Genomic DNA, 27,074 nt, shown 5'->3' with positions numbered 1-27,074 from the left:
GGATCTTCCCAGCCCAGGAATCGAACCCAGGTCTCCCGCAGAGCAGGCTGATTCTTTACCAGCTGAGCCACAAGGGAAGCCCTAAGATAACTAACTTCAGTGAAACGATTAGGTATGATAATCGTGCTGATAACGATGATAATTTGATTGATACAACCACAAAGTTGTTCATTACTCCTGTTGTGTTATGTTTTTCTTGAGGTTGTTATAGTTGTTTAGTCACTAAGTCTTGTCCGACTATTTTGCTACCCCAGGGACTATAGCCTTCCAGGCTCCTCTCTCTGTGGGATTTTCCAGGCAAGAATACTGGAGTGGGTTACCAGTTCCTCCTCCAGGGAATCTTCCTGACCAGGAATGGAACCTGTGTCTCCTGCATTGCAGACAGCTTCTTTACCGCTGAGCCAGCAGGGAAGCCTATTGTATTATAAGGTTTCATAATTCATAGAGATACTAACTTGACCCTCATATAGAGTCCTGTTATACTAATGCCCTGCAAGTCCAAAGTAACTGTAATACCCATTAGTTGAATATAATCTAATACCCTTTAGTTGAGTGTGGTCTCATTTCAGGACTCCCCCTATGGCTCGGGTGTAAAGAATCCGTCTGCAGTGCAGGAGATACAGGAAACTAAAGTTTGATCCCTGGTCTTTTTCTACTTCAAAGTACCATCAAAATGATTATATAGTGAGCAAGGCTTATGCATAAGAATTTTTTTTGTAAATGCATGAAGAATTAGACATAAACCACATGGTTTATATTAGACATAAACCATATCGATGGGCTCAAAAAGTAACCTGAGAGCACGCCAACATATTTGTGGGCATTTTAAAGTTAAATTTAAAAGGAAAACCTTCACTTGCATTTACTCTCCAATGTTTAGCCATTTTTTCATAGTTACATTGAAAGCCAGCTTATCCCTGTAGGAAATTGTAGCTAATCTGCATAAACACAAAATGGTCATTTAAAATAGTCATTAAAAAAATATTCAAGAAGTTTATCTGCATAACAGTTTCCTCTCTCTTTGCCATATGTTTAACCTTTACTTCTTTAAAACTTTAAAGTATAAACTAAGAAGAAATTTTCTTAAGTTTAGGGGTTTTGTTTTTGTTAGCTTTTGCATTTTTCCCTTATCTAGAAATGGACATAAAAAGGTCTAATTAAACATTAAAACTCTGTACAGCTCAAAACATGAATCCAGTTTTAATGCATTATAATGGCAACCTATTGGAATGATCTGTTTCTCACTGGTCCAGGGAGATGCTGTAGGAAAAAGTTAAGAAGCATATAATGCAGTGTCTGAGTCATTCTCCTAGAGATTCACTGTTCATGTTAGCAAACATACAATACACAACAAAGAGAAAGCCCAGGGTAAAAAGACCTGTTTAACCTAGTTTAATGCAACAATTTTCCAACTTGCTTGACCATTTTATAAAAATCATGTTAACATTTATTAGGATCTTCCCAACCCAGGAATCAAACCCAGGTCTCCCACACTGCAGGCAGATTCTTTACTGTCTGAGCCACCAGGGAAGCTGAGAATCCAACAAACTAGTGTTTAAAGATCATCCTTTGGAAATACTTCGTGTCATTGTGTGATTCTTGTTGACTAAAAGAACAGTGCCCTGCCTTGGATCCAGTTCAAAATAAATCACTCTGCTGTTTCAAAGTTAATTTATTTCCTATTACTTCATAATCTGAACACTCTGTCAAATATGTTTATATTGCTGACAAAGCCCTATTTCCAAAATGGGTTCTTAGAACATTTTTTTCCAATTTTTAATACAATATTAGTTAAAATTATAAATGTTAGATTTGGGGAGAAAAAGTCCATAAATGCCTTCATGTATCTAATTATTCTCAAAGTTTTTATTTTGGTTGAATAAGTAAACTTTGGATATGGGCTCTTACATAAATAAGTTTATTTCCTTTTTAAATAAAATATATACATCTGAAAGTAGAATTCATTTCTGACACTGACTCCCTGGACCTGGGCTAAACTTCACAGGCTAAGGGTTCAGTCCTCTACAAGACTGCTCTCGCTTCAGACATGAGCTGTGCTGTTCAGGGCTCCCGGGTGAGCCTCACTTCTGACCAACTGGCCACAGATTTAGGGGTTCCCACTACTCACTCAGGTTCAATGATTCGCTGGGATGATTCAGAGAACTCAGAAAGCATCATACTTAGAGTTTTATTATAGCAAAAGGATGAAAATCAGAAACAGTCAATAGAAAGGACACATAGATGAAGGCTGGGAGGGTCCCAAACACGGGGCATCCGTGCTGTCGTCTCGTGGAACCAGGAGACATCACCATCTTGGCCCACGGATGTCCTTTGCCAGCCTCAGCTTTTGTATCCAGAGTTTTCTAGTGGGGAAGGAGTTGTTATGTAGGCATTATTAGTTGAATCACTGACCACACAGTTAAACTCAATCTCCTCTCCCAGTAGGCTGGGAGGATATCAAGAGGCTGAAAGTCCCAAGCTTTTTAAATACATGGTTGGTCTTCGTGGTACGGTCATCCCCCTTCCTTAGACATCTTCTAATAAACTCACATGTAGTCTAAGAGGCCCACCATGAATAACAAAGATACTCCTGTCACTCAGGAAATTTCAGAGCTTAGAAGCTGTCTGCCAGGAATCAGAGAAACAGAACAGCCAAAGTCTTCATTATACAGCAGCGTTTTAGAGTTTGCTCTTAGAAATGGCCTTGATCATGAACTACATAGGTACACTGCCTGAATCTGAACGCTCCTAGTCATTGGGTAAGCTATCAGTATTGGAAGAGCAACAGCTACAAAATCTGACAGCAATTAAAACTGATGTTGAAATTTTCTGAGAAAGTCTATAAGTACCTAGCAGATATGAAGAGATATGTTTTCACATGTATAGGAAACAAAAATATAAAAATAAGATTAAAATAACTGTTTATTGCAGTTATATAAACTTACCCGAATACTTCATCATGAACATCTTAGTTGCCCAGGGTTGATTCATAACCTTTCAAACACTGAATATAAGAATTTTATAGGTATAATAGTTGATTATAGGAGTTTGGATATATACATGGTACTTTAGTTTCCCCAGCTTTTCAAGTTATCAGTTCTTAATATATAATTACAAAAGTATATTCTATTCATTTTGAAACTACTTTTCAGTGACCTTTTTCCAGTATTTTCAAATCCATAAGGACCATTGTAGATAAACTTCTAGCTAAATGTCCTCATTTGCAATTGCAGTCATGTGCATATAACACACATTTAAGCAGGATAGATTTTTCGGGTCACTTTTGAGATTAATCCAGATGTTTCCAGTGGAGTGCCAGCCGCGCGCACTCACACAGCTGTAAATCAGAACCAACCAATATGTTCCACGTGCTTTCAAAATGAATTCTTTAATCTATCAGCAGTACACCTTTCAACAGCACAATATCATAATTGGGAAAGTTGTTGAAAGTTATTTTATCTGCACATTCATAATTCAAATGAATGAGGTGACTGGGTGTATCTCAAAGGTCCTCTGGTTGCCACTCAAAGCCTGATAATTTTGTATTCATTTCAACCTGAAAGCAGCCTTCAGAACAGATATAGATACAAAAACTACAATCAAATTCAGGAGTTTGATTTTTTTCATGTGTCATATCCTGTGTTTGAGCTACCAAGTTTTAACACCCTCATTGTGAAGTCATTTATTTTATTCCAGCATTCTTGGGAACCATAAATTGCTTCAAGATGCCAGCAGTTTATTTAGCCTTAAAACGCTTCAGATGTTTCTGTCTTTCTATCCCCCATGATCGTTTGGCGTTAATTGCCCTCAAAAATGATCCTAGTGGAGAAGGCAGGGGAATGCTTATCTGGCAGTTCACTAGTAGCATTAAGGATTTTAATTGTACGAGATAAACATGACAGGCAATTATTGAATGTTGTTACACATTAGAAAATTAAAATGGAATGCTAAGCATTATACTCTTTTGCAGTTGTGTCTTTATCTCAGTGCCTAATTTGTATCTTTCAGCAATTTAATAGATTGAGTTTTATCGGAGAGACATTCTCTGGAATACTCTATTGGAAGATCAAACATAAAAATTTTATATCTGCTTACTTAATAATACAATGTGAATGAAACTGAAGTCAGACATGACATATTTCACCAATGCCATTGTACTTCAGCAGATAAAATGGAAAGAATTTCCATTTATCTGTTACTCTGAAGTAGTGACATGAAAAATCATGTGAGTCTACTGTCAGTTATAATTACTGAATGACAAAAGGTTAGAGGTTTGTTTTTGCAGTTATTTTGATGTTTTGCAAGCCAGGAAAGGTGGCGCTAGTGGTAAAGAATCTGCTTGCCAGTGCAGACGACATAAGAGACACAGGTTTGATCCCTGGGTCAGGATGATCCCCTGGAGGAGGGCATGGCAACCCACTCCAGTATTCTTGCCTGGAGAATCCCATGGACAGGCTGCAGTTCATAGGGTTGCAAAAAGTTAGATACAGCTTAGCACACACACATGCACAAGGTAGGAAATGCAATTCTAGAAATATTTCAATAATTTATTATGTATGAAATACTAGTGTTCTTTTACTAAAGCGCTTTTGATAATACTTGGAAATAGTTGGCTTTTTGTTAAGTAATTGTCTTTTATAAACATTAAATAATTTGGTTACTGATGACATGGATTTGTAAGTGACTAGACATTTTTTGCTTGACTCAAAATGAATTATATACCTAAATATAAGAACTAAAACTATAAAACTCTTGGGAAAAAATGGGTGTTTTTGACCTTTATGACCTTGGATTAGATAATGGTTTCCAGATAGGACATCAAAGCACAGAAATAAAAATAAAAGTAGATAAACTGGACTTCATTACCATTTAAACTTTTGTTCTTCAAAGGACACTAAAATAAAAGGGACATAATAAATGAGTTTTGACAAATATATAAAGTGGAACACTCATATCCTGCTAGTGGTATTGTAAAATGGTACAGTCACTTTGGAAAACAGTTTGGCATTTCAGTAAAAAGTTAAATAAAGAGTTATCATATGATCAAGTGATTCCGTTCCTAGATACATACCCAAGAGAATTGAAAACTCACGTGTGCAGAAGCTTGTACACAAATATTCACAGCATTATTTGTAATGTACAAAGCATGGAAACAACTAAAATGTCCATCAACTGATGAAAGGATTAAAAAATATATGTCCATACAATGGAATACTGTTTAGTTATAAAAAGCAATGAGGTACTAACAAATGTCCCAACATAAAAGAATCCTGAAAACATTGTATTAAGTAAAAGAAGCCGATCATAAAGCATAATGTTTGATTTTGATTTCATTTTATAAAATGTTCAGAATAGGTGAATTCTTAAGAGATACAATCTAGATTAGTGGTTGCTAGAGGACGGTAGGGGAAAATGGGAAATGGCTGCTAATAGGTATAGCAGTGGTAATGAAAATCTTCTAAAAGCAGATAGTGGTGATGGTTGCATAACACAGACTATATTAAAGACCAAAACATGAGCTGACTTTTATGATATATAAATTATGTCTCAATTAAGTTTTTAAAAGTCTACCTAGAGTTCTTAATAGAAACTGTTTACATTGTAGTCATTTTCAAAATGGAATCTTTGGCATTGATGTCAAATGACAAGAGCAGAGTGTTCTCTTGTTTCTGGAACGTTCTCACAGGCAGAGTGTGACAGAGGATAACATTTGACTCTTGACCAGGGGAATTTTGCTGTTTCCACTTACTTGTCTTGAGAAAAATAGGGATAAATTGATAACTGTGAAGTGCCAAGTTGGTACTGGGGGAGTGGTTAAGGAAAATGCTCCCATTTCTCAGGACAAATCTGCAGACTCTTAAATTAATTGACTGTGTGATTTGATGGAATGAGTGCTAGACTAGACTAGATCCTAGCCTCATCTCTGGCTGCGTGACCTTGCCCTGTCATTTCTCTCTCTGTATTTTTATCTTATCTGTCCAGTAAAGCATCAGTACATGCCCACTACATGTATGCTATTTTCAAGAGAATCAATTGAATACAGTATGTGAAGGCGCTCTGAAATTGACAGCACTATAATAATATGAGGCATTATTTATTTAACATCCTTCATTTTTCTTCATCAGACTGGATTTTCAATGAAAGCGAAACATAAGGTGCTAAGTTAAGTGGTTCCTTTTGAATATTGATTGAGAGGGTCTGGCTTTCTTCTTGAGGAAGAATGTTGCATGGACTCAGACACTTGAACTTATGTGACATTAGCAGATAGGATTTTATAGAAAACTGATATACTTTTTTTAATGTATTATTCTGGCAGCATGAGAATGACATGGCAGCAGACAGGTTACTGTCAATTAAACACGAGCTGTCAGAAAGTCAGAAATGTTGAAATATGGCGAGCATGAATCCTAAGCAGATCACATGGCAGCTGCTCAGCTGTTATTTTAACAGAGTCGCTGTCTTATCGGTCGTTTTCCTGCAGGATTTAATTTGAGTCCCTAATGACAGAGACACCGCTATATTTGCATGTTGCTGGCAAGTCAAACTTGGACCTTCTAAATGGGCTGGAATGGTGGGTGGTAATAGCCGAGTGACATGTGGAGGAGACAGCTCTTGTCTCATTTTTGTCCGCACAGGTTACATTGAAGAGGCCTGCATCATCCCCTGCCCCTCAGACTGCAAGCTCAGTGAGTGGTCCAATTGGTCACGCTGCAGCAAGTCCTGTGGGAGCGGCGTGAAGGTTCGGTCTAAATGGCTGCGTGAAAAACCCTATAATGGAGGCAGGCCATGCCCCAAACTGGATCATGTCAACCAGGTATTTTCTGCTCTTGGGAATATTGTAAAATACTTCTTAGATGCACATTGATCTCTCTCTTTTTTTTTTTTTACCCAAAATAGAGAATAAATAATAACCCCTGAATAAGATATTTGACCCACTTTATCTTTACCATGCCTGAGTAAATTATTAAAATTACAAGTCAGATGGATGATCTCTGTATTTGCAAGAGATTTAATATACTGTATGTGTATATATGTGCATATTAATATAATTCAATGGAAATAAATGAAATCTACCTTTGAAATACTGTCAAGGTATTTAATCTGTTGTTATACAGTAATTTGAGTGTTGAGAGCAAGATTGTCTTATCTGATAAATCCATTAGACTCAGAAAAAAAATCTCAATTGCCAACCATACAAATTAAAATCAAGGAAAGTGTGTATGGTGTGGGTCAAAAATTGGGAAATATATATTCTGTTTGATATGAAATATGTTAAGAAGAAAGAGATATGAAGATGGTGTCAAAGTAACTATGTTATCTATCAATTTGGTGATTGGCCTTTTCAGTGTTATTTGGAACTTTCTTTGACTTTGAATACACACTGTGTTAGCAGCTATTCATAGTTATTACTTGTGTTCCACTGGAAATAAAGAGTGAAGTATCTAGTAGGGGAATTGTTTAATATAAGATTACTTGTTTAATGTAACATAAGATTCATCAGACAGTCATTGCCATGTTTGGCCTACATGAGAATTAACAGATAGTGAATTTCACACTAGATATGAAATATGTATGTGGATATTAAGATGTATATTTAAGTCTCAAAAGAACCAAGTTATATGTATGAACCAAATTTAAATATGTATGTACATTTCATACACACATAGATTGTCTAATTTTAACCTTCAAATACACTGCTAACCCATATACGTTTGCCTTCCCAAAATAACCTTTGTTCATCACAAGAAAAGTAAATTATAGAAAAATAAAAATAACTTTTGAATAAAGCAGTTAAGGGCCAGGAAAGTGGAGAATTAAATTGCACAGGAAGTCTTCTAAAAGAATGTTGATTTTTCCCGAGTAAAATCGCTTAACTTGCCCTTAGATAAATGCAACCAACGGTGAAGAATATACTGCACTGCTGCCATCTACTGGGAGTTGATTTTCTCTATCCCAGTAACTATTTCTGAAGAAGAAAGTGCGTGACCCTGATGAAACAGAATAACTGAAATGTAATGTTTATTGTTAACAAAAGAATATTTTTCTACAAGTTTTGAAATACTGAATTTCCAATAGTAAACTTAAATTTCAATCATTTTTATCCACGTTTTGAATAACCTCTACGCATTTTCTTACCTTTAGTGTGTATGTGTACAGCCAGCCAGAATTTAAAGTAAGTTTTGTTTGCCGCAGCGTCTTTTATGTAGTGAATTTAGGAAAGTTCAAAATGGCTGTGCCAAGCTGTCTTTGCTACTAAAACTTTTCCCTAAGCCACTTCTCTGTCACTCTGATAAAATCTAATGCAGAGTATGATATCTGAGTATTTGTTACCAGTCTACTGGTGGAATATTGAGACATGTACAATGGGAAAATCGAAACTGAAACAGGAAATAATCGATTTCTGAGTCTTTGAGCATAAATATTCTACATTAAAAGTAGAAACTTCTAAGGATTTATTTGTTAATAAAATGTAAGAAAAGTAAAGAATATGCAAAGGTTTGTATAACTGAAAATTGGGGGGTTTTTTGGTGTGAATTTGTGAAAATTATAAGTCATATAGACTTTTACTGCAGTCATACATTCCTCAATAAGTAATCTGTGGTAGTTTGCCTTGAAAATGGTTTCTGAGTTTCCATTTTCCATTTGAGGAAGCAAATACTCATTTCCTCAGAAATATGGGTGAATGAATTGATTAAGATCAATCAGTCTGTAAATAGTCCACTCACAGTTTGGTTCACCAGATATTTGCAGTCATATATTAATTCCCCATGATACGTATTTTGAGGTCTACTTGGTTTTCTAAGATTTCTTCATCCCACCTATCAAATCCTTTCCTGGGCTGTGCTGTTTACAATTCGTTTGTGTATCTTAATTTTAAACAATAATGAGGAGTTGGTTTTTCTATTTCAAGGTCTAAGATACATGTTCGAATCATTTACCAAAAAAAAAATAAAACCCACCATTTTTATATGGATAATACTTGAAACTTAGAACGTGAGATCTTCTCACCAAATACACTGACATTTTAACTTGTCTCTGTTTCTCTCCCTTTTCCTCATTCCTGGTGAACCCTGCTGCAGGCCCAGGTAAGAACTGCTAAACTTCATGGTTCATGATAGAGTGCTGTTGGTTTCCATTTTACTCCTGGCATCAGAGAATGTATTCTTTTTACCCTTTACACAAAAGAAGTCATATTTCTCATAAACTTTTCTTCTGCAGCTGTTCCTTTTTTTCCCCTAATGTGTTACACGTGTTTTCTCATTTTAAAATCAGGGCCTAAGGTACGGGGATAGGGGAGAACAAGCTTAAGTCACTCGCCTTGAGAGACAGTGACATGTCCTGTCTCATGCTTCTCAGAAAGTGAGGGAGAGGAGTGGGTGGGCTCCAAGTGGTTGCGGGAGGCCGTTCTGGACGGATTTGTATTCTCTCCAGCGTAGGAGATGAAAATGAAAGTCGTCAAAGGACTAGGAAAGGTGGCATTTCCCCTTCAATTGTTCCCTTCTCCACAACATGTAGGGTAATGTTTTACTAAATACTAAAATAGTATTTAGTCCTGTTTTAATACAGAATGCAACATGAAGGTGATCACTTATGACAGTAATTACAGATTCTTACTCCAACAGTGCATGCTTTTTTCCTATGTGTAGTAGGTCAACTTTATTCACTTTACAGGGATGTTTAGTAAAATGAAAATTTTGCGCAAAGAATGGCTCCAATGGATTATTTAAATCTGTATTTTCTGGAATTGAATAACTATGTAAAATATTCACGAATTATTGTTTTTGGATGGGTATGTATAAAGTAGGAAATAGAGTTGAATTATCATAGATTTTGAAATAATTTTAAGAGGCATTTTTCTTTGATGATTGAGTCAGCTCTGTTGCAGTGGATTAAAGTCCTTTTTTTAATTTTTTCCATTGATTTACTCCATTCTCTGTCACTGAGAAAAGACTATAGTTGGTTCATTGTGCTAAAAATCCTGAAACCAACCAACGACACCACTGCAAACCTGGACCTGCAAGCCTTAATGGGCACCAGAGCGCCGACAATTTGCTTTATTCCATGTGGCCCTCACTGCTTTGTAGCTGTATAATATGAGACCAGTTTCAGACCTTACTTCCAAACCCTAAATGATTTAAGATAACTTTATTTAAGATAGCTGTATTTCATATTATTTATCTTTTAATTTCCCATATGGAACATGAAAAAATTCTTACTGGTATACATACGTATTTGGAAAATGGGCCAAATTATTTTTATTTGAAAAGAGCTACTTTTACATGCTGTGTTCTTACTGTTGTTCAGTTGCTAAGTCGCATCTGACTCTTTGTGACCCCTTGGACGGCCCAGTGCCAGGCTCCCGTGTCCTCCAGTGTCTCACAGAGTTTGCTCACATTCATGCCCGTTGAGTCAGTGATAACATCTAACCATCTCATCCTCTGCCGCCCTCTTCTGCTGCCTTTCAGTCTTTCCCACAGTATCAGGGTCTTTTCCAGTGAGTCAATTCTTTGTATCAGGTGGCCAAAATATTGGAGTTTCAGCTTCAGCATCAGTCCTTCCAATGAATATTCAGGGTTGATTTCCTTTAGGATGGACTGGTTTGATCTCCTTGCAGTCCAAGGAACTCTCATACTTACTTCTCCCAAACCACAGTTTCAAAAGTGTTGTTATGTGCTTACTTAATTACTTAAAAATTAATGATAATTCTTCTGTTCGTTTATTCATCTTACTCAACAAATCTCTATAGAATGCCTCACATATGAACACCCTGGCTAAGTACTGAAGACACAGGAAACTCTGAACAGGAGGCATGGCCCAGGAGGTTATAATACCGTGTGGTAAGGGTCGGTCCAGGAAAGTATGAGTGTGTCTGATGTGGTCCGTGAGGTCTGATCTCCACCCACAGTGGGATAGCAGATCAGCACATCACAACAGGGCTAGCCCTGCCTGCCCTTCACTGCTGCAACTCGACCTCTCACGAGGGCCTCCATGTTCCTGTTTTAGGACGATGAACCGTAAGAGAGAGGCTGGTGTAAAAGTGAAATATCACGATTACTGCAATGTGAGGTCACCAAGACCCGTGTGTGTTTCAGGTGTATGAAGTCGTCCCTTGCCACAGTGACTGCAGCCAGTACATATGGGTCACAGAGCCCTGGAGCATCTGCAAGGTGACCTTTGTGAACACGCGGGACAACTGCGGAGAGGGTGTGCAAACCCGAAAAGTGAGGTAAGGCCAAGCAGGGAAGCCAAGGTGCTGCCGCCTCCCGAGTTCTCGTGTGCCAGCCTGAACTTGCCCGCCCCACAGGTCTCCTGAGTGAAATTGTCTTCAGCTTTACTTTTAGGGAGTCTTGGGTTCATGGAAAGCTCTGAGAGGATCTGCTTCCAGCAGCGGTTTGTCACCTCCATCTTCTGATTTTTGGAAGTTTTGCTTCACCGTGCTCTTGCCAGGAAAAAGCTGTGTAGTGAATGTGAGCTGGACTAAATGCAGATTTTCCAACCCCAATCAGTTCTTCCTTAAAGGTCAACTGTATTTCTAACCCTAGTGCAGTGATAATCTCTTTACCCTTAGCATCAAACTGCCTACCTTTTGAATACTCCCATTGCCCTGGGAAGCCTTCTCTAAAACCCCTGACTGGCTAGCGCCACTCACGTGTTATCTGTGGCCAGCGGCCAGCAGGGTAGCCACTCACCACGTGTGGCTATTTCACTTGAAATCTAAACTAATGAAAATTAAATAAAATGCATCTCCTCAGCCACACTAGACCCATTCTAAGTGCTCCATAGTGGGAGGGGGCTAGTGGCTATTCTTTGAGACAGCACAGTATTTTTCCATTGTCATAGAAAGTATGATATCCTTGTATACTACTGAGCAGCCTTGTTCTCTAATGCCCCACATACCCTTTAGTGTTTGAAAGATCCATCTACATGTCTGTCCCCTTTATTAGATGCTCTCTCTCCAGACTGAGACCCTGTCGTACTCATAGAAATTCTCTAAAACCCAATACAATTGAAATATTGTAAAAAATGTGGTTTAGTTGCTAAGTTGTCTCTGCCACTTATGACCCTGTGGACTGTAGCCCACCAGCCTCCTCTATCCATGAGATTTTCCAGGCAAGAATACTGGAGTGGGTAGCCATTCCCTTCTCCAGGGGATCTTCCCAACCCAGGAGTTGAACCTGGGTCTCCTGCATTGCAGGCAGATTCTTTACTGACTGAGCTACAAGGGAAGCCCGTAATAAGTGTAATACAATTAAATTAACTTATTAAATTATACCTAAAGCATCTGCATATGATTCTTAAGGGTCTCAAACATGGGAAATCAGTATATGAGGCTTTATTATCTCCACTTTAAGAGAAGGTTCAGAAGTGCTAAGTAATTAATGTGCCTAAGCAGACAGTGAGTAAAGTGACAGAGTTGCATTGAAACTCAAATGTTTTGTCACTCTTTATGAATTTAAGATGACTGTTTGTTTATCTGTTTCAGTAGGAAAGTAGAGCAAATTAATGTTTATATCATAAAACCTTGGGACTCTGTGTAAAACATTGGCTCTGATAAAAATAATCTCTATCTCTCTTTTTTTAAACCTCACTCATCTTAACTCTCAAGTTATTTTTCTGAGTATTAAAAAGTGGATGAGATGAAGGGTGGAGGAAATTAGTTAATAGGGAAACTGAGAAGAAAAAGATATTCTGTTTTCTACCACTCTTCTGCCAAATTTAAATTTTATCTTTAAAATATAAAAGTATTTTCTTTATATTAAAAATTTGATGAAGTTTGGTTTTTTGTTAATACAAAAATTACAGTAGCTTCTTTCAGCTTTCCCTCTAGCTGTCTATTCATATATGTTGCTTCTTTTTGCTTTCCAAATGGCTGTTGTCAACATTTTCAAACACATTTTAAACAAAGTAACTTTTAAGGTCAACTTATTTTTTCAGTAAACATTTTTAATGTAAATAGAGAATTGATGAAAATTTCTTATCATGTAATAATGTTCCTTAAGGTTAAATGTCATGGTAGATGCAACCATTAGGTGACATTTCAGGACAAATACATCTATAAGATAAGAAAGTGTGAAAGTGAAAGTCACTCAGTCGTGTCTGACTCTTTGTGACCCCGTGGATTATACAGCCCATGGAATTCTCCAGGCCAAAATACTGGAGTGGGTAGCATTTCCCTTCTCCCGGGGATCTTTCAGACCCAGGAATCAAATTGGGGTCTCCTGCATTGCAGGCGGATTCTTTACCAGCTGAGCCACAAGGGAAGCCCAGGAATGCTGGAGTGGATAGCCTATCCCTTCTCCAGCAGATCTTTCAGACCCAGGAGTCAAACTGGGGTCTCCTGCATTGCAGGCGGATTCTTTACCAGCTGAGCTGCTAAGGTGGTGAGACATTGCAGAGACTGAGGAATAGTAGCGATTTGCCCTGGTGAGACAGAATATTTTTTCATTGACATTTTTCTAAAATGTCCAACACATGATGATAATAAGAACCAGTCAAATTTGGTTATTTCTGTTGCTTTTGAAATCTCTGCAGGCAATCTACCCCCTTACTGCCACAACTGTGGTGGGTGCCTGGCTCCACCCTTGGCCCCAGTTTGGTTCTAGGCTCTGTTTTCTAAAACAGTTTGATATTCTCACAGCATAATCCCTTCTCTTATAGAATGGAAAAAGTCCAGGCATTTGAAGAAAGCAGATGAACTCAAAGTGCCTTCCTTTGGGCTCAAGACTTGATCCAAATAGTTATTCTGTATTGCGCAGTGCTAAATGGTGGTGGTGGGACTAAACCACTATCACCCTTCTACAGTGATAAAAATATCATTAATACAAAATCAAATAAATAAAACTTACAAATAATCTGAATGTCAGCAAGAAGGGGTTTTAGCAGTTGTGGCACATTTAAATGCTGAAATTGCAAAATTCAAATGTAATCATTAAAAAGTATGTCTTAAAAAAACAGTTAATAACATGAGATGTTTATCATATATTATTGATGTTTTTCCTAAATGGTGCAAATAGTAGGTAAAGTTTATTCCTATTTAATGAAATGAAAATATATGTTTAAATACAGTAGTCTGCTGAGAGTGATTCTCTCTGATATAATGTAGTGAATTTTTTTATTATTTCTTCTGATTTTCCTAAAATGAATTTATTACTTGTATAATAAAAACTGAAGGAAAAGAAAAGGCTTTGAAAATAAAGTTTTATGTACATAAGTACTTAATAGAGTATTGAACATCTGTCCCTAACTCTGGATCAATAGGTAATTTTGCAAGTTAATCCTTGTACATCATGTCAAAGCCTAACATGAATGCAATCTTTTCTTAGCAGCAAATCCAACTTTGGAGATTTAACTGTCCTGTCTGTTCCATGTCCTCTCAGAGCTACTGTCAACAGAGCATTTTTAAAATGCCAGTGAAGCTAGAAATTTTTTCCTAGGACACTAAAATTCTCCCCCCAACATGTATAATTTATTTTTTTTCCTTCAACAATGAAATTACAAAAACGTCTGCATTTGCATGTTTTTTGTGATTAGTTTTTATTTTTTAATTTATCTTTAATTGAAGGATAATTGCTTTACAGTATTGTGTCGGTTTCTGCCAGACATCAACACGAGTGATTTCTATTTATATTTATATTCAGCATACAAAAAAATGCAGAGTTGGGTATCTCTGTGGATATTTTTTCAGGTTACAAACCCAATTAAGATGAAACCAACAGCATAGTTTTCCAGTTTTTTGATGTATCCCACAGGAAACCCACATTTCTCTTAAAATCAGCAGCACTGTATGGAAAGGAGATTCTGCAGAGTAGAACTGTCAAGATGCAATCTCCCTACTGATTGTAAACCCCTGAGAAAAATTGAGATTCCAGGTATAATTGGTAATATAATGCAAAACAGAAAAAGAGACACAGATGTACAGAACAGACTTTTGGACTCTGTGGAAGGAGGTGAGGGTGGGATGTTTAGAGAGAACAGCATTGAAACATGTATATTATCAATTGTGAAACAGATCATCAGCCCAGGTTGGATGCATGAGACAAGTGCTCGGGGCTGGTGCACTGGGAAGACCCAGAGGGATCGGGTGGAGAGGGAGGTGGGAGCGGGGATCGAGATGGGGAATACATGTAAATCCATGGCTGATTCATGTCAATCTATGGCAAAAACCACTACAATATTGTAAAGTAATTAGCCTCCAACTAATAAAAATAAATGGAAAAAAATAAAATAAAACATTGCAATGGGTTTGAGAGGCTTAAGAGCCCAAGCCTTCCTCTTCATCTCCTGCAATGCAGTTCTCTTCCCAAACCTGTTAATTTGGTTGACCTTCTCTGAGTCACAAATGAGGGATAAAGTTTTTGTCTTCTGTTAGAAAAGTGCCTGGAGAGATTAACTATGGTAAAAAGCGAAGTCCAATAGTAGCCACTTTAATTAGATTCCCAAGAGATGAGTTAAAGAGCCCTTTATGACTGCTCACAACAGAATGAAATGTAATGAAATGTTTGGATTTATTCTGTTAAAAGAAAGCTAACAATAAAAAAGGTCAAGATATGGGAAGATCCCAGCAACGCCATTTAGAGAAGTCGTGCTATTACTCTAATGATTGTCTCCCACTTGTGGCTTTCTTTTAAGGTTATCAGCAAATGGGAAGCTAAAATTGCCTGTTAAATGACAAAATAACTTGATAAATATCATCAGTTACTTTCAAAAGCAGTTAATGAAACCTCTCCCTAGGAGATTTCAATGTGCCTTGTCTTCCATCGTATATGAATCTACCTTCTCTGTGGAATCCACTATTTTTCTTGAAAGAAAAAAAATGCATTATATTCCAAAATTGCAACCCATCTCTGAATATCTTTGGCCAACGCTTTAGTTTCTGCATGATATTTAGGTGTAAATAAATGACTCTCTCCTTTCAGAGGAAGACACATAGAGTTTGTATATACAGAGTATATACACATAGTGGCTACAGTTTAAAAGATGATAATGATACATGCAAGCAGAGATTTTTAAATCATACCGAAGGGCTCCAACTATTTATGGGAGGCAGAGATCTTCTATGTCTTTATGTTTGGAGAATTGTATTCATTAAATGCCAAGCTCCCCATCCCCTGCCTCCATGGTGATGTCTTAAGAGAAACCTTGACCCTTGTGGGTTGGCCATTGTTTGATTGTTCAGATTCCTTCACTGATAGACATGTTTTCTTCTAGATGTATGCAGAACACAGCGGATGGCCCCTCTGACCATGTAGAGGATTACCTCTGTGACCCAGAAGAGATGCCTCTGGGCTCTCGAGAGTGCAAACTGCCATGTCCTGAGGATTGTGTGGTATCCGAATGGGGTCCGTGGACCCGATGCTCTTTGGTGAGACAATTAACCATTTGTTAATGTCGAATTTGCTTAATTCCTTACCACTAAAGCTTTTAAACTACTACTAAGAAAATAAAACTTGGTTACTGAATTAGTTACCAAAACAAGGTGTGCTGTTGGCTACTTCATTCTTACAAATGTGCCATTTAAAATCAGCAGTGTTTAGACTCATCCCGGCACAGCTTAGCCTCTTGCAAACTTTATACTCCTTCACCATCCTCCTAATCCTAGCACAGAAATGCCTTTAGATTGATTTATGAATACACAGCATGTTAAAAACTGCAGTAGTGATAATGATTCCCTCCAGGTAAAGAGATAAAGAATGAGACTCTAGTAAAAGTACTTTCATAGTGTCAAGTTGTTATCATCCCTTGCTTTTTGCCCAGTCCATTTTATTTAAATTGTAGGAATAATCTTTCATACCATGGGGGTATGGCAGCAGGAGTATTGACACTAAAACTCAAAAGATTCTGGTAAGGAAGAGAGTAGAAAGAAGAAAGCTGGGCGTCAATGAATCTCTTTCCACGCACTGACTCTGAGCCTCTTTGGACCTGGAAAGCCAGCTTAGAGTTTCAAATTGCACAGAGCTTCTAGATTTCAGCAGCCCATGGGGCACTTCCATGGGCCCTGGGGAGGAGAGTCACTTGAAACAGGACTGGCTGATGATGTAGGAAATTTGGCTTACCCTGGGCACATTTGTAAAGCTGCACACTCAATGTGGCATCAAAAGCATGGAAAAGATATTTAATGTGTAATTTATTTGCTGAAATATAATATGGGACAGATAGATGTTTTCAAGGAGAAATTAATTTTCTGTTCCAGTGTTAACATTATTAAGATGTTGATTAGCAGCCAACTGATAGAGCAGGAGCAAAACAGGGATGGCATTTGACTTGGATACAGAATAAACTGCAGGAAAGAATCAGCTGTTTCACAAGGGTGTGCAAATGATTTTGTATTCTAATTTCATAGCATCAGGTTTGAAGTTACTGTTTCTGCTCTTAATAACCAAATGTTTCCAAAACAAGACTGTACCAGCAGGAGAATGGCAGCCAGTTTTTTTTTTAATTAGTGCTACCTTATATTTGTGTGCATGTTATGTGTGCACATTAGGAAAATATTAATAGCTGTTTTTCCATGGACAGAGGAGCCTGGTGGGCTGCAGTCCATGGCATCGCAGAGTCAAACACAACTGATCAACTAACACACACACATACACACAAGCTTAATTTTTCAGGTCCGAGAAAATAGATTATAAGTTCTATGACCTACAGTAAAGTTTGTGACCTACAGTAATTAGTATGAGCATATATGTTTGTGTATGGATGATGTGATGTATCTATTAATATTTGACACATAGGCTCTTTTTTTAATCCTAGCTTTACTGAGAGATAATCAATAGACATGTTTAAGGCATACAGCGTGAGGGTTTGATTTACATATATTGTGAAATGATTACCACAGTAGTTTCAGCTGGCATCCATCTTCTCAAATAAGTATGTTAAAAAGAAGAAAAGAATAAAGGGGGAGAAAAATATTCGGCTTGTGATGAGAACTGTGAAGATTAACTCTGTTAACAACTTTGCTATATAACGTGCGGCAGTGTTAGCGACAGTCGTCGTGTTGACCTTGATGTAGTTCAAGTGGTAGGGATGTATCCTGACTACTTACTGTCTTATAGCTGGAAATGTGTACCTTTGGCCACTTTCCTGCAGTTCTCCCTCCCCCCCACCCCTCCTTCTGTTAACTGAAGTCTGATCTTTTTCTATGAGTTTTGTTTTGTTTTAGATGCCACGTGTAAGTGGGAGCATACGGTATTTGTCTGTCTCTGACACTTCGCTTAGCATAGTGCCGTTGAGGTCCATCCATATCGTCACCAATTGTAGACATCCTCGTTTTTTATGGCTGAATAATATTCCACTGCATAGTTATACTGCAGCTTATCTATCCATCGATGGACATTTTGGTTTTTTCTGTATCTTGGCTATTGTAAATAATGCTGCAGTAAACGTAGGGGAGCAGATATATTTTCAGGTTAGACACATAGACTCTGAAGTATTGTCAGCTGAAGAAAAAGACACAACCTCAGAGTTGCCAGTTAAGTTTTATTTGGGGATCTCACTGAGGACAGTGGCCTGGGAGATGGTCTTTTAGGTAGCTCTGAGGAACTGCTCCAAAGATCTAGAGGAGGAGCCTGAATAAGCAGGAGTTTTTTGCTAGGAAAAAAACATGGAGTCAAAGATCAAAAGAGTACTGCTAATCAGTAAAACAGAAATCTCTCCTTAATGATTTTAGTACTTTCCTGTGTGTAGGAATATCCAGGAATCTGGGCTCATTGAAATTATTCCTTACACATGTATCTTAACCATCTCAGGTCAGTATCCAAAGCATAGAACGGTGCCTCTTTTTCTCGATCCTGTTTGCCTCGGGGCACATCACCTGCAGCAGCTTCAGTGGTGATGGTTTGGTCCTTGTGGAACAGGGACAGTGGGAGCATTCTCTGTCTGCTGGAATAGCAGGCAGCATTCCCTGTCCACACCATCTTAGAGCCAGATGGCACATCAGAAACTCATCCCACACCTGGACTTAGAGATGAGATCATTGAAGTTAACCAGTGGCCCAAAGGTTCTAACTCTTGCTCCAGTGCGTTCCTTAATACGTTAGCTCTTGTGTGGCCACATAGTCACCTTTCTGAGGAGTTGTGTTATTCTCTGTCAGCCTTGCAATCAAAGCAGTTTCCGGCAAAGGTCAGCTGATCCCATCAGACAACCAGCCGAGGAAGGAAGAGCCTGCCCTGACGCTGTGGAGAAGGAACCCTGCAACCTGAACAAAAACTGCTTCCATTATGATTATAATGTAACAGGTACGTGAGTAGCCTTCACCGTATAAAGGCCAAATTCCATGTCATTCAGCTTAGCAGCATTCCCAGAATGTGGATGGTTCACCTCCATCACATGTCTTTTGGACATGCTACTTGGTGATTTAGTCACTAAGTTGTGTCTGACTCTTGTGACCCCATGGACTGTAGCCTGCCAGGCTCCTCTGTCCATGGGATTTTCCAGGCAAGAATACTGGAGTGGGCTGCCATTTCCTTCTCCAGGGGATCTTCCCAACCCAGGGATCGAACCCACATCTCCTGCATTACAGGCAGATTCTTTACCACCTGAGTCACCAGGAAAGCCATACACACTGCTTACTCCCCCAGAAGTAATTCTGTATTAACTGAAATAAATATTTATCTGTCTTATTTTTAATAAACATCAAGATAGAGAATGAAAATATCACACAAACATTAGCTCTTAAGGCAGATTGTGAATAGTCTAAGGGTTCCTATGTAAGACATCCTCCCACTTTCAGAAGGTGGAAATAAACATCTTTCCCATGGATATCAGTTTATTGAAAGATGTCTTTCTTCTTCAGAACATGTTTAATCATTATAAGTACTGGGACAGCAATTCTTTGTGTGGGGGCAGTTCATATGCATGATTAGTCTGATGTAAAAAGCATTTGCAATCTTAACCTTCCAAATAGTGTATGAAGATAACTTTTTAGTGTTATCAAAGGTATAGGTAAAAAAAGATGATTTTTTTAGAAGAAAAAAAGGCTTATCATAAATTCTGTTTTTCCCCAAACCCTCGTCTCATATGTCATCTAGGCAAATACTCTAGGAAAGAAGAGGTTTTTTTGGCTTATATGACTTGGGGCAACACTGAAGATTATTTTGGAATTTTCCCCCATGTAATTTTCATGCTGAAATAAACCCCAGAAACTGTACTATGACACATAGCAGTCAGCTTGATTTTTTGTTTCTTTTGGTTTTTCTCTTCAATTTGCTTTCGTGACACAATGAAATCACAGTTCTCTGGGGCAGGCTACGTTACCCTGAGAAGAAAGATAAAAGAATCACCTTGCAAAAGATATTTAATAAGAGAAATAAATATGGCCAAGCTGGTTTTGAAATAAATAATACATTTTACAATATTCTAAATATGGACAGCAAGTGAAATAGTTCTATTGGATGTAACTACACAAAATGCCAGCCATTAAAATTATGATTGTTTTGCTAAAACAAAAATGTTGACATTTACATTTTTACTTTCATTAGGATAAACAGTTTCTAAGTGACATTTCACCTGCAGGCCACAGCCATTTTTATAGCATCACCAAACGACTAGCCATCAAGATGGTCAAGGAGACAGCTGCCTCAGGAATAATCCCTGTAGCTGTGTGCAGCCCCAGCAATTCCATTTGACTCTTGATACGTTCAAAGCTGGGACCCATATGCTCTGCATGTGGGATGATTGATGGTGGGGCTTAGGAAGCAGTTGTGAATTAAATACGGGATTCAGGTCATCCGAGTTTCATTGGAAATCTGTTCGGTACACAGCCTTCTGTTCTGATGTGCTGCTTCCCTTTCAGACTGGAGCACGTGCCAGCTTAGCGAGAAGGCAGTGTGTGGGAATGGCATTAAAACAAGGATGTTGGATTGTGTTCGAAGTGACGGCAAGTCGGTTAACCTGAAATACTGCGAAGAGGTGAGGGGAGGCTGTGTTGTATCTTTGTGAGTAAATTCTTCCCGAATAGTCTCAAATCATGCTCTGCCAAGTGACCGGTGCTTTATGCAGCTCTTTGCCAGCAGATGTTTTCTGCTAAACACCCTCTTGAAAAGAGACTCCAGCACTACTGATTTCTACACATAATTTCCTGTATTTTGTTCTGCTAGGAGCCCAAAGGTATGCTAATTAGCCCATTCCGAAAGAAATGCTTGGGTAACAATAAGTAATCAAGGTGAATGAAGGCAATAAATCTTAATCAGACTACTCATCATCTTTTGTAATTTCATGTGAGTTTTGTGTTGCCTGGGACACCTGCCAAGAGCCTTCATTTATTCTCTCTGTTACAAAACATTGATCGCATGTGGTTTGGTAACAGATTTTGATATTAGGATCTAATACCCAGCTGTGAGAATCTGAGTCAGGTCTGGGTAAGAGGGAGCTTGAGATCTAAACAAAGGCATGGAGTCTGCCCTTAGTATCTTCTGGGTACAGAGAACTGTAACTGTTAATCCTCCAGTTTACAAAAGTACTGTTATCTTTTCTAATATGACCTTATGAAATGTGAGGAAACGTAGTCATAGTTTTCATGAAGCTGTACTTCAGGTTACAATAATTTTGTCTAATTTCCAGATGAAAAGGGTACTCATCTTCCTGACAGGTTTTGATTCCTCCTGAATTAAGGCCCAGTGGGTTCAACATGAACCAAGACAAACTGGAGCCTCCATAGACCTGGAACACCCAGGGAGGGACTTGTAACCTCAGTCGGGCTCAGTGGACATGCGACCACAACCTCTGTCTGCCTGTCCTAGAGGTTATTATAAGCCTATGGTAAATTATTCCAAATCTTAAGGGAAAACTCAAGATGGAAATATTTTAATCCATTTGATATCTTTGATATTATCATATAGACCTAATTTAACTTTCTATATATCTGTCCATAGGAACAGAGCTCCCAAATGCACTGAAAACAAATTTAGTTAATAAATTCCTCTCTCTGACAACATAATTCAGTCAATTATGGCCTTAGCTTTAATCAGAAATTTCATACCTGAATCAATTTGGCTTTGAAACTAATACCATCGAAGTAATGTGACCACTATAAAATACAATAATAACATTATTAGTGAGCATTATTTTTATAGTTATACACACAGGCTGGAGAGCATCCTGTGATCTGCCTCTCACATGAGTCTTTTTCTTGTTTTTGCAAATGCACATGTAAATGCCCTTCTAGGCCAGAATAAAACAACAATGAATAGCTCTGAGAGCTTTCAGAAAGCTTAACCCGAATCATAGAAGTTGTTGTGTCACTAAGTCGTGTCCGACTCTCTTACATAATCAACGAGACCAGTGTTTAAGTATCTCACATGACTCCAGAAGAAAGATATAAATAAAGCCTTTTATTTCTTAAATGTGAGTAAAAGTCTGAGAAATAATTTTCGTTATGCAGAAGTCTGGATAAATTTACTTTTATGTACAAATATTATCATGTTTGAATACTATGATGACAATTAGGGATTCAAATTTTAGCACACACTGTATTCGGGGAGAACAGTCCTCCTCGCGCAGGAATTGGATTAAACAACTCATATCCCATTTTATCCACCCTATGGAAGCAGTAGAATTAAATAACAGCCCTGAGAAAAGCTGGCTGTCTTTTCTCGGTGGATTGGTTGCCTACCTCCTAATACACGTGCAAACCCTTCATTCAGGACAGCAGCGGTCCCTCACTCTTGCTGTTCCCATAACCGCCAAAAAGAAAGATGGCACTACTGTCCGACAAAGGGGAAAATCAGGGTTAAACCCGGCCAGCATTTCTACAGCACTTCTGTCTTTGATCTTTCTCAGATGTTAATTTACCTGATACCTAATAATTTGGTTTCTCCTTTCCTAGTCTTTGATCCCTGAACATATGTTTAGATAAATGATAGATTAGATAGGTGACAGAGGAGAAAAGAAGATACAATAAATTTAAGAAACACTATATTATAAAGCAACTGTACTCCAATAAAAATGAAGTAATAAAAAAATTAAGAGAATAAGTAGGACAGGGTTAAAATATCTTACTGCTAGATACCCAAAATGTCTGTAAACAGACATCCTTTTTAATCCCCTAGTGAAATAAATAAGCCAATAGTAATTGAATTCTGTGATTCAAATCCTTTCTCCATGAAACCATCATGTACCTCAAAAGCAAAACATAATTTTTATCATATGACCTTAAGATTTCCATCTCTAATCTCCACTTACTTCAAGTGATTTTATGAGACTTAAGTGATATGGTAAAAGTTTTCATACCAAATGCTCAGCTTTGTCAAGTATTACTGGTGGAGAATATAACGGAGTGCCTGCTGAGGCTTCTGGTGCACAAATCACCGGTCTGATCCTCTCCCAGTGCATAACTTGGAGCCGGGAGCACTACTTGAACCGCAACATAACATTTCAGAAAATTTTTCTTTTGCCATTTTCTGCTATATACATTAGACACTGTAAGCTTATCTTTCATGTAGAAATAAAAAAGTTCTTAAAAATCCCCAAGGATTACCAATTTGAAAAATTGCACTCTCCTAACCTGCTCTTAATTTTTTCTGTCTCAATGCTACTTTGTACCTTAGACTTTTAACATGTATACATACACAGTGGATAAAACCTCATCCTGTATTATAAAGGTAGAATACTTAAGCAGTGCAACTGAATGCAATAAAATACACATTATTATGTGATAAGAGGCTAATGCCAAAATAACAATTACACCACCGTTGGCCGCTGAGTTTTAAAAGAGAAAATATCTGTTAAAAAATTAATAAATATATATAAGATATTTGTAATAAAAATTCTAAAGGTCCACTCCTCCTTTTGAGAGAGGTAGCTTATTCAAAACTGTTTTATATTATGTTAGTACATTATATTTTGGGATTTGAGTGGCAACTGGTCTTTAACTTTTCTCCTTTGCTTTTCAGTTTGACATCCACATGTAAAAATAATATCCCCCAAATGCAATTATATGTCTGTATATTGATGATAGTCTTGGTGTTTAACTAGTAGAAAATATTTGTGCTTACACCTATTTATTCCTCCTTTAGGGAAATTCAACCAATATGGAGATTAAATCTTCCTTTTTTTCATTTTTTATTTTAAAAAGTCAATAATATATAAGTATATTACATAAATTTGCTTCCCCATTCATCCTATTCCTTTTGCCCCACCTCTCCTGGAGTGAGCCACTTATATTTTCAATAGTTTGGGCCTTCGTTCTGCAGACATGTTTTTACTGTATTATGCATCTTGCTTATCCTTCCTCTCCTCCCCACGCCCGTCTTGCCCTTCCTCCTACCCTCCCTCCATCAGCACTATACCATGGTCATGCCTCGGCATCAGTACAAACAGATCTACCTCTGTCCTTTCAGCTTGGCTTGGAGAAGGCCTGGCAGATGAACACGTCCTGCATGGTGGAATGTCCTGTGAACTGCCAGCTTTCTGACTGGTCTCCGTGGTCAGAATGTTCTCAAACGTGTGGCCTCACAGGTTTGTTTGTGCCTTATCTGGCATCTGATTAACAGTCAAGGAGTACAAAATAAAACATCCCTCTTAGTTTAAGTCATATCAGACAATCTTCAGAAGGGTTGAATCAAGGTATATTTCTTTCCCAAACATCTAAACCTTTCTTGTTCCTCAAATCTCAGGAGAAATGTCTTTGACCCCTTCTCTGAGAAAGATACATGCTTGATAATATAGCATATTACTAACAGTGCATCGCGTTGTATCTTTTAAGGAAAAATGATCCGAAGACGAACAGTGACCCAGCCCTTTCAGGGTGATGGAAGACCATGCCCTGCCTTGATGGAACAGTCCAAGCCTTGCCCAGTGAAGCCCTGTTATCAGTGGCGGTATGGCCCATGGTCTGCATGCCAAGTGCAGGTAATCAGTCTCAAGAAGTGGTATGGAAATGTGTATTCTTTATCTGCAGAGACTTGGTTTTAGAAATCCCTCTCAGAGCTTACAGATGACATGTTTCTTGTTAGAGATTTTAGTACCTTGCCATTTCATAGCTGTTTAATTAGTTTTGATAACAAGCACTTCCTGTCCCGTATTTTAAAACCATTTGGAGACTGATCCATTTTAATGAAAATTTATTTGCCTGTCTTTGGCTAGAAAACAAATAAATTGTTCATGGTATGCTTTATAGCTAGTGCCCTACAGGACTTCTTCCCTAGGGCTTCAGATGCTCCTTAAAGACTGCTCATAAATCATAATCAGTGGTGCAGAGATGACTGTTGAACGATAAGCTAACTAATGAATTATTTTCTTTCCTGATTAGTCACTTCTTCCTCCATTTCAGGATGCGCAGTGTGGCGAAGGGACCAGAACAAGGAATATTTCTTGTGTAGTGAGTGATGGGTCAGCTGACGATTTCAGCAAAGTGGTGGATGAAGAATTCTGCACTGATATTGAACCCACTATAGATGGTAATAAAAAAGTGGTTCTCGAAGAAACCTGCACCCAGCCTTGCCCAGGTAACAACAGCAAAACAGAATTCATACTTTTGGCCATTCCTTACCAGGACCACGGTGAAGGGGTTGCATGTGTAAGCCCAAGGTAAGAGATGTCAACAGTCTTCTCATTCAGTAATACCTGTGCAAACAGCTAGAGGCTGTAGTGTGGATGAAGGGGGCACTGCCTCCTTCTTGCCAGCTGGGGGTGAAGTCCAGTTCCACATGAGCCTCTATTGACACTCACCCCCTTTGCAGATGAGTTTTAACATCTGCAAAGAATGGCAGAACATATATGTATTCAGGATTTCCAGAAAGAGAGAATGGAGGAGAGAGAGGCAGTGTTTATACACATAAGGCATAGAGAAGGATTTAAGTCATAATGAAAGCTATAGTGTACAGCAAATTCACACCTAGATACACTGTAGTGAAAACATAAAATGTAGGAAAATAGAGAATTTATGAAGCATTCAGAAAGAAAAAAGCAGATTACCCACAACTGGAAGACAATCAGAATTATAACAGATATTGTCTTAGTTAGATGGAAGTCAAGAGATAATGGAATATATTCAGAGTGTGATACAAAATAATCAACAACCTAAAATTCTACTGCCAGCTAAATTATCATTCAAGAGTAAGAAAAAATAATGCTTTGTGAGAAAACTTTGAAAGAAATCATTGTGGCTCAACGTTGGACACAGGAGTGCAAGCAAGTGAAATGTGGGAGGCAAATGTTGTGTATCAAGTGGTGTAGAAATAACTAGCAGGAAGTGATATGTTAATGATGAGGAATTTGGGTTCATGCAGAGCGCCCAAAGGCAGATAGAGTCAAAATAATCGCATTGTCAAGCATGACCTTGGGCCTTAAGATCAAGGGGCAGCAATATATTTGTGGGCTAGAAAAGAACAAGACTGGGTATAAATTGTCTGTCTTTTTACATATAAGTGCTATTTTATATTGGGGTATAATTGACTTACAATAATGTGTAAGTATCAGGTGTAAAGCCAGGTGGTTCAGTTATGGACATGTACACGTTGATATTTTTCCCATATAGATTATTTGAAAATGATGAGTGGATTCCCCTTTGTTATAGGGAAATTGGTCCTTGTTTTCTGCCTATTTTATAGATGGTAGTGTATATATGTTAATCTCAAACTCCTAATTTGTCCCTCCCTCTCACCTTTTTCCTTTGAAAACCACAAGTTTATTTTTGAAGTTTATGAGTGCATGTTTTAGAAATAAGATCATTTGTGTTATTTTTTTTAGATTCCACATATAAATGATAGCATGTGATATTTGTCTTTCTCTGTCAGACTGACTTCATTTAATACAGTAATCTCCAGGTCCTTCCCTGTTGCTGCAAATGGCATTATTTCATTCCGTTTTATAGCTGAGTAGCATTGCATTGTATGTATGTACATGTTTTTTGTGCATTCTCTCTTCCTGGACATTTAGCTTCCATGTCTTGGCTGTTGTAAATAGTGATGCGGTGAACTTTGGGTGTGTCTTTTCCAGTCATACTTTTCTCTGGACACAGGCCCAGGAGTGGGATTTCCAGACCATACAGTATCTGTGTCTTTAGGTTCTTAAGGAACCTCCATGCTGTTCTCCACGCGGTTGTTAGCAATTTAGGCTTTGAGCATCAGTGTAGGGAGGTT

The 27,074-nt window shown here is 38.0% G+C and overlaps 1 protein-coding gene across 1 annotated transcript in view; it reads left to right on the top strand.

Annotated features, from left to right (window-relative positions):
* THSD7A (thrombospondin type 1 domain containing 7A) overlaps positions 1–27,074 on the top strand; it is a 265,412-nt gene that overhangs the window by 212,684 nt on the left and 25,654 nt on the right. Inside the window, exons 14-21 of the mRNA XM_061166284.1 lie at positions 6,636–6,814; positions 11,094–11,227; positions 16,210–16,363; positions 19,088–19,232; positions 20,789–20,904; positions 24,333–24,450; positions 24,698–24,843; positions 25,265–25,439. Of these exons, the coding sequence (XP_061022267.1) occupies positions 6,636–6,814; positions 11,094–11,227; positions 16,210–16,363; positions 19,088–19,232; positions 20,789–20,904; positions 24,333–24,450; positions 24,698–24,843; positions 25,265–25,439 (1,167 nt within the window). The remainder of the gene's footprint in view (positions 1–6,635; positions 6,815–11,093; positions 11,228–16,209; positions 16,364–19,087; positions 19,233–20,788; positions 20,905–24,332; positions 24,451–24,697; positions 24,844–25,264; positions 25,440–27,074) is intronic.

Source organism: Dama dama, chromosome 18, assembly GCF_033118175.1.
Source record: "Dama dama isolate Ldn47 chromosome 18, ASM3311817v1, whole genome shotgun sequence".
Taxonomy (NCBI): domain Eukaryota; kingdom Metazoa; phylum Chordata; class Mammalia; order Artiodactyla; family Cervidae; genus Dama; species Dama dama.
Note: the sequence above shows the minus strand (reverse complement) of the source record. Positions and strands in the feature narration are given on the sequence as shown.